Consider the following 7,220-nt stretch of genomic DNA (forward strand, 5'->3'; position numbering starts at 1 on the left):
CTGTCCCTGACTGTCCTGTCCCTGTCCCAGGGATGCCCTGGCAGTGGGCAGTGCCCATGGTGACTGTCACTGTCCTGTCCCCATGCAGGGATGCCCCGGCGGCGGGCAGTGCCCACACTGACCACGCTGTGCCTGCAGAGCCTGGCCCAGCACATGCAGAGCCTCTGGGCCAAGGACTACAGCGACAATTACCTGGACGAGTACGAGTTCCGCTTCCTCGTGGGCCCCTTCAATGACCTGGGTGAGGTGTGGGGGGTGGTTCAGGGCAGCAGGACCCCTGTGGGGGGCAGCTGGGGGTCCCAGACCTCGCTGATCAACCCCGATCCCCCCCAGCCTGCGGGCTGGTGCAGGAGCTGCTGCGGCTGCTGGGGACGAGCCGGCGGCTGTCGCGCGCGGCGCTGCACCTGCTGCTGCTGCCACACCTGCGCCAGCTCAGCCTGCGGGCCTGCCCCGCGCTCGCCAACAACGCCCTGGGACACCTGATCGTGGTGCGCTGCCAGGTGGGCACGGGGACAGCGTGGGACAGCAAAACAGGGGTGCTGTGGTCTGTGGGAGTGGGCTGGGGGGGACATCTGTGGGGTTAGGGGTGGCCACCATCAGTGGGGTAGGGGGTGCCATGGGCTGTGGGGCAGGGGGAGTGGGGCTGGGTGTGACCAAACTCTAAGGACATGGGAGAGTGGGGCTGGGGGTGCCCGTCCTGTGTGGGGCTGGGGGTGCCCACCTTCCATGGGGCAGGGAGAATAGAGCTGGGGGTGCCCATCCTCTGTGGGGCTGGGAGCGCTCATCTTCCATGGGGTGGGGAGAATAGAACTGGGGGTGCCCACCATCAGTGGGGCAGGGGGTGACAACACACTGGGGCTGGGGGTGCCATGGTCTGTGGGGCAGGGGGAGTGGGGCTGGGTGTGACCAACCTCTGTGGGGCTGGGGGTGCCCACCTTCCATGGGGCAGGGAGAATAGAGCTGGGGGTGCTCGCCATCCATGGGGCTGGGGGTGCCCACCATCAGTGGGGCTGGGAGTGCCATGGCCTGTGGGGCTGGGGGTTCCACTCTCTGTGGGGCTGGGGGTGCCGTGCTCCACAGGCCAAGGGGTTGGGCCAGTCAAGACGTGCCCACCTTCTCCAAGTCTCCCGCGCTGTGTGGGACAGGGGGTGAGGGTGGCATCCGTGTCCCCACTGAGGGTGTCCCCACTGAGGGTGTCCCCACTGAGGGTGTCCCCACTGAGGGTGTCCCTGTGTGGCTGCAGGGTCTGAGCGTGCTGGACCTGGGGGGCTGCGGGCGGCTCTCACCGTCCGTGCTGGTGGACGTGGCCGAGGGGCTGCCGCGCCTGAGCCGCCTGGGGCTGGCCCACACCCAGGCCAACGTCCAGGTGCTGTCGGCCGTGGGCTCCTGCTGCCGCCACCTGCGGGAGCTCGACGTGTCCGGCTGCAAGAAGGTGACGCCGCGTGCCCTGCGGCACCTGGGCTACGACCCCACGGCACGGAGCCCGGGCTGCCCCGCGCTCCACGTCCTGCTGGCCCGCGACCTGGAGCACCCCGCGGATGGGGACACGGTGGCTGCCGTGGCCTTCCTGCTGCTGGCCCTGCCGTGCCTGGAGGTGCTGGCACACGGCGCCCTGCCGGATGCGCTCCGGCTGCTCCGCTCTCCGCAGCTGGACGGTGCCGAGGACTCCGAGGGTTTCCCCTCGCTGCGGGAGCTGGTTCGGGGCCAGGGGGCTGCGCCGGAGGGACCCCCGATCACGCTGCCCCTGCGGCAGCTGGAGGAGGTGGAGGAGGATGTTCTGGGCACCGTGCACGCCGTGTGTCCCCAGGCCGAGGAGGTCAGCGTGTGGCTGGGGGACGGTCCCGGCCCCTCGGGGCTCCGGGAGCTGCTGGGCTGGAAGTTCCTGTCCCGGCTGACGCTGGGCTGCTCTGGGCGGCGCGGCCGGGCGCTGGCAGAGGTGCTGCCCCTGGCACAGGGCCTGGGCACCCGCCTGCACACCCTGACCCTGCACGGCTTCAGCTGCCGGGACCCACTCTCGCTGCCCGGCCTGCTCGCCAGCTGCCCCGGCCTGCAGAGCTTCAGCGCCGAGCTGGAAGTGCCCCCGGACCCCAACGCCCACCACGAGCCCCCCGAGGAACCCCCCGGTGGCTGGGCCACCGACCTGCTGCCCCACGGGCTGCCCCAGCTCCGGAGCTTCTCTCTGACTCTGATCGGGCCCGTGCCGGCCGCGCACCGGCCGGTGCTGGGCTCCACGCTGGCCTCGCTGCTGTGCGGGGCCCCGCAGCTGCACACCCTGCGCCTGCTGGCCGTGCCCTTCCCGCTGGACTCGCTGCTGGAGCCGGCGCTGGCGCTGCGGGAGCTGCGGGAGCTGGCGCTGGCCGAGAGCCGCGTGTCCCCCGGCACCGTGTGGCAGCTGCTGGCCTCCGACGGGCCCCTGCGGCACCTGGACCTGTCCCGCTGCCCCGACATCCACCGGCGCGACTACGACAGCTTCCTGCAGGCCGTGAGGAAGCAGCGGCTGGAGCTGGACATCACCTGGGAGTAGCGGCACGAGCGCGGTGTTTTTAATAAAAGTGTCGCGGTCACACCCGGCCGGCGCCGTGTCGTCCCCGCCAGGCAGCACAGGGGGACACGGAGCGCTGTCCGTGTCCCCCTTCCCGCCCTGCTCAGGGGTGACATCCCGGTGGCTCAGTCCCGCTCCGCCAGCCCCGTCAGCCGCTCCGATGCCTCCCAGAGCTTCCGTGCCAGCGCGGAGTCGCGGGCGGCCGCCGAGGGCAGCGCCAGCCGGCAGCTGCTGTCGAAGTATTTCCCGGTGATGCCCTCCGCTTCCTCCGAGACGGCGCAGAAGATGGTGCTGGCAGCGCCCTGCTCTGCCGACTGCGGGACACGGGGGTGAGGAGGGGGCTCTGTCACCCCCCAACCCAGCCCTGGGCAGGACCCGGCCCCGCTCACCTTCATGAAGGGGCTGAGGAGGCTGAAGAGCGCCCGCACGGCCCAGCTGAAGTGGCGCATGATGCTGGTGCTCACCACGCCGGGGCTCAGCGCGTTCACCGTCACCCCTGCCGGGCCGCACCGTCAGCAGCACCCCGGGGACCCCAAATCCCTCGGGGAGCAGCCCCCAGCCTGACCTCAAACCCAGGCTTCTGCCACCCTTGGGGATGCCAGCGCGTCTCTAACCCCGCTCCAGCCCCTGGGAGCTGGGACAGGGGGTGTCCCCAGGGCTGTCCCGGTACCCACCCGTGCCCTGCAGGCGCCGTGCCAGCTCGGCGGTGAAAAGCACGTTCATCAGCTTGGTGCTGTTGTAGGCGGCGTCGTACCCGGGCGGGCGCCGCTGTCCCGTCAGGAATGCGCTGTCGGCCGTGCCCACGCTGTGCCGGAACGACGACACATTGACCACCCGGGCGGGCGCCGAGGCCTTCAGGAGGTCTGTGCAGAGGAGGGGGTGAGCCAGGAGGGGTCCCCAGATCCCCCCACAACTCCCCCAAGCCCTGCGCTCACTCACCCAGCAGCAGGTTGGTGAGCAGGAAAGGGCCCAGGTAGTTGGTGGCGAAGGTTTGTTCCAACCCCTCCGGCGTGATGGAGAAGGGCAGCCCTGGAGAGGAGGGTGGGGAGTGCTGTGGGGATCGGTGCCGGACCCCGTTGGGGCTGCGGCACGGCACGTACCGGTGACACCGGCGTTGTTCACCAGCACGTCCAGCCGCGGCTCCTCGCGCAGCACGGCGTCGGCGAAGGCGCGCACCGAGGCCAGCGAGCCGGTGTCCAGCAGCCTCAGCACCACCGCCGGGTTCCCGGTGGCCGCCCGAATCTCCTCCACGGCCGCCTGGCCCCGCTCCCGGCTCCGGCACGCCAGGATGGTGCGGGCGTTACGGCGCGCCAGATCGGTGGCCACGCACTTGCCGATGCCTGCGGAACACGGAGCGGGCTGATCCCAGCCGGGTCCCCCTGCTGAGGGGTCCCTGGGGGGGTCTGCGCTGCTGTTCCCAGGATTTGGGCAGCCCCTGCCGCAAGCAAAACCACGCAGCAGGAGGTGATGGGCTCTGGGGTGGAGCGCAGCACATGTGGGGCCGCTCTGTCCCTAGGCACACCTGGGCATCCCAGTCCCAGCCCATCCCAATGCCATCCCAACCCCATCCCAACATCCCCAGCGGTGGGACACAGCTGGAAGCAGTGACCCCATCCCTGGTGTGACACGGTGGCCGTGGTGGCCTGGTCTGTCAGTCATTAACAGGGCTGACACAGAGTCCAGCCTCAGAAGGTGGGCAGGGGGCACCAGGAGCACACCCAGGGACTCCCAAAGCGGGGACTGGGGTGGGGGGCTGGAGAAGGGACACCCCTGTCCCCTGCGTTCCACCCCCCAGCCATCACACCGTGTCCCCTCCAGCCGTCCCTGCTCACCGCTGTTGGCTCCGGTGACAATCACTGTCTTGCCCGTCAGGTCGGTGGGACACTTGCGGGGCTCCCAGGGGCTTCTGCGCCTGGCCCAGAGCAGCAGGACCAGGAGTGGGAGCAGCAGGAGCCACCACGGGGGGCTCAGGGTCCCCAGCAGCTCCATGGCCGGGCTCGGGGTGGGGCTGGGGACAGAGGTCACGGCAGGACCTTTGCCCGGCATGGCACGGCACGAGTCCCTCTGCTCCGTGAGGAGGGACAGCAGAGTGGCTGGAGCAGGCAGGAGGGTGAGCCACGTGTCCCCTCTGCCACCCCACTGTCCCCTCTGCCACCCCACTGTCCCCTCTGCCACCCCACTGTCCCCTTTGCCACCCCTGTACCGCCCTGTCAATAAATGAGAGTTAATTTACTGCTGTTAATTAGCTGTCGGTGCTGTAAAACTGGCACCGGGGAACTCCACACGGACGTTTTCAGCCCAGCCTGGACTGAAAATATTTCCCACCCCAATATTACTTTGTGGTGTTGAGTAAAGGGAGGAATTTGGGGTCACAAACAGGTGTTTTTGGGGTTCCCTGGCTCGTAGGGCCTTCGGAGTGGACGAACACGGAATTAAGATCCGAGGCTAATTAGGAACTAAAGCCACACCTGCTGTATCATCCTCTAATGAGGAACCGGAACCCCACCTAAGGCCCCTCCTGGTGCCAAAACCACCGGCGCTGTCACATTTTATGCTAATGAGCTGGAAGCCACGCCCACTGACATATATTAATGAGGTCTCTATAAATACAACCCCGGGAGTGACCGGGGGACGTGTAACGCTCCGTGTGTCACATCGGTGTCCCCGCTGCCACCCCAGGGCGGCTCCGGTGGGACCGGAGTGAGGGAAACTCATTTTATTGCTTTTTTATTTATTTCTGTGAGTAAATAAACCCTTTGCAGCGCTGGCAAAGGGCTCGGAGCTCCGGGGGCGGCGTGCCCGGTGCCGATGGGACACGGGGGACCCCCAAGGACCGGAGCTTCACCCCCGGCTCCGGTCACTCGCCGTACTCTGAGATCCGGCACTCCGGGTAGGGCAGGATGGGTTTTAGATCCTTCTCCGCCCTCCTCACCGCCTCGTCCTCCTCCTGCTCGCCGTCCCCGTGTCCCACCGGGGTCGGTCCGCGGCGCTCGCTGCCGCCCCAGCGCACGGTGACACCGGGAGCCAAGCGAGCCGAGGCCAGCCAGGGGTCACACAGCTGAGCCTCGGCCTTGGCGGCTCTCCCGGCTCCCGGGAGCGCCTGCGGGGAGCCCGGCGGGGCTAACCGGGACCGTGAGGCTCCCGACCGCACCCGCTCGGGCTCGGTGCTCACGTCCACCACCCTGACCTCGGGGAACACCCAGCGAGCGGCCCCGCGGCGCACACCCAGCCGGGGCACGCAGGGGCCGCGGGAGGCTCTGCGGGACCGCAGCGATGCCAGGCTGGAGCTGGAGGAGCCTGCAGATGGTGGCTCTTGGTCGCCCAGCTCCGTTGTGGCCTCCTGGGACTCCTGCGGTGCCTCCGTCGGGGGTTCCGGGAGCGGAGCCGGGAGCGGAGCCGGGGGTCGGGGCGCGTCCGGCGGGGCCGGCCGGGGCCGGGAGGGCCGGGAGGGTCGGGAGGGTCTGCGGCCCCTCCCGGGGCACCGGGGAGCGATGGGCGGCTCCGGGAGGGGTGGTCCTGGCACGGACACCACGGTGAGATCGCCGGGAATGTGCTCGGGAGGAGCTGCGGCTGCTGCGGAGGGGGCCTGGCACAGCGGCTGGGGGGACAAAAGGGACCCGGTGTGGCTGTCGGGGTGTCCCCGGAGCCGCCGGGGATCAGCCCGAGGGGTGATCGGGGCACATCTCACCTGCTCCGGGGGCACAGCCGGGACGGGAACAGCCTCGGGGACCTCGGCGGGACACACGAGCGGACCTGCGGCCTCGTCTGAGACGGGGACATCGCCGGACGGGACCTGGCCCGGGGGACAGAGGGGACCCGGCGTGGGTGACACGCGAGTCCCACGGCCCGGGAGGGTTCCGGGGGGGCCGGGGAACGTCTCACCGCTTCCGAGGGCAGAGAGGCGTCCTCGACAAGGACAGCACCCGATGTGCCGGAGTCCCAGCGGCAGCTTTGAGGCTCCTCATCCTCTCTCCAGACTCCGTCTCGTTCGGGGTCCGGGTCCCCCCCGGGGTCCGGGTCCCCGTCATCCCGCATCGGGAAGCGCCACTCAGCGACAAAGAGCATGGCATCCCGAGCCCGCGACACCGTGAAGGGCACCCGCTGCAGGGACAGCGCTGAGAGCCCTCCCGACACTGCCAGCCCTCCCAAAATCCCCCCAAACCGTGGAGCTGGGGGTGTCTCACCTGCCGCGCCGCCGCCGCCAGGACGTGCTCGGTCAGCACCCGCTCCAGGAGCTCGTCCAGGATGGACCCGACATCCAAGGGTTCCTCTGGCAGGAGCTCCTCATCCGGGGACGGGCTGGATTGGGTCAGGGGTCGGTGGGGGGTTTTGGGGGACGCCTTTTTGGGCTGCCGGGGTGTGCCTCGGACGGGCGTCCGTGACTTCTCCAGTTTCGATTTGGCGCCGGAGCCGCGGGGTTTTCCTTTCTGAGCCGGGACAGAGACCCCACCACAGCTCCCGCTGTCCGGGCGGGACACAGCCCAGTGCGCCCCAGTATAGACCAGTACACCCCCACGCAGCCCAGCGTGGGCTGGGATGTACTGGGGTGTACTGGGATGGCCCCCCAGCTCATCCCAGTTCATCCCAGTACATCCCAGGCCACCCCAGCATGGTCCCCAGCTCATCCCAGTACATCCCAGTATATCCCAGCCCACCCAAGCATGGTCCCCAGCTCATC

The 7,220-nt window shown here is 69.3% G+C and overlaps 3 protein-coding genes across 7 annotated transcripts in view; 1 reads left to right on the forward strand and 2 right to left on the reverse strand.

Moving 5' to 3' along the window:
* The window catches only part of LOC107198922, a 7,620-nt gene extending 5,054 nt beyond the window's left edge, over positions 1 to 2,566 (forward strand). For all 4 annotated transcript variants that reach the window (XM_015616192.3, XM_019005455.2, XM_033511596.1 and 1 more), the window contains 3 exons: positions 89 to 241; positions 334 to 500; positions 1,244 to 2,566. In XM_015616192.3, coding sequence (XP_015471678.1) covers positions 91 to 241; positions 334 to 500; positions 1,244 to 2,524 — 1,599 coding nt within the window. In that variant the 5' untranslated portion in view covers positions 89 to 90 and the 3' untranslated portion in view covers positions 2,525 to 2,566. The remainder of the gene's footprint in view (positions 1 to 88; positions 242 to 333; positions 501 to 1,243) is intronic.
* LOC107198923 (retinol dehydrogenase 12) lies at positions 2,516 to 4,588 on the reverse strand. Its single transcript, XM_015616194.3, has 6 exons — positions 4,375 to 4,588; positions 3,643 to 3,882; positions 3,482 to 3,571; positions 3,217 to 3,405; positions 2,932 to 3,038; positions 2,516 to 2,856 (listed from the first exon to the last, which is right to left on the reverse strand). The coding sequence occupies exons 1-6, from the start codon at positions 4,586 to 4,588 to the stop codon at positions 2,668 to 2,670; spliced, it is 1,029 nt and encodes a 342-aa protein (XP_015471680.1). The 3' UTR covers positions 2,516 to 2,667.
* A 682-nt stretch (positions 4,589 to 5,270) lies between these two features.
* Positions 5,271 to 7,214, reverse strand: CUNH2orf81 (chromosome unknown C2orf81 homolog). Of its 2 annotated transcripts, XM_015616199.2 has the most exons (4): positions 6,727 to 7,214; positions 6,425 to 6,643; positions 6,231 to 6,335; positions 5,271 to 6,140 (listed from the first exon to the last, which is right to left on the reverse strand). In XM_015616199.2, exons 1-4 carry the CDS (start codon positions 7,165 to 7,167, stop codon positions 5,400 to 5,402), a joined length of 1,506 nt encoding a protein of 501 aa, XP_015471685.1. In that variant the 5' UTR covers positions 7,168 to 7,214; the 3' UTR covers positions 5,271 to 5,399. The 2 variants fall into 2 exon arrangements, with proteins under 2 accessions (XP_015471685.1, XP_033367484.1); XM_033511593.1 differs by having other exon boundaries at positions 5,271 to 6,335.
* Between the last annotated feature and the right edge of the window lie 6 nt (positions 7,215 to 7,220).

This window comes from Parus major, unplaced genomic scaffold (genome assembly GCF_001522545.3).
Source record: "Parus major isolate Abel unplaced genomic scaffold, Parus_major1.1 Scaffold372, whole genome shotgun sequence".
In the NCBI taxonomy this organism is placed as follows: Eukaryota; Metazoa; Chordata; class Aves; order Passeriformes; family Paridae; genus Parus; species Parus major.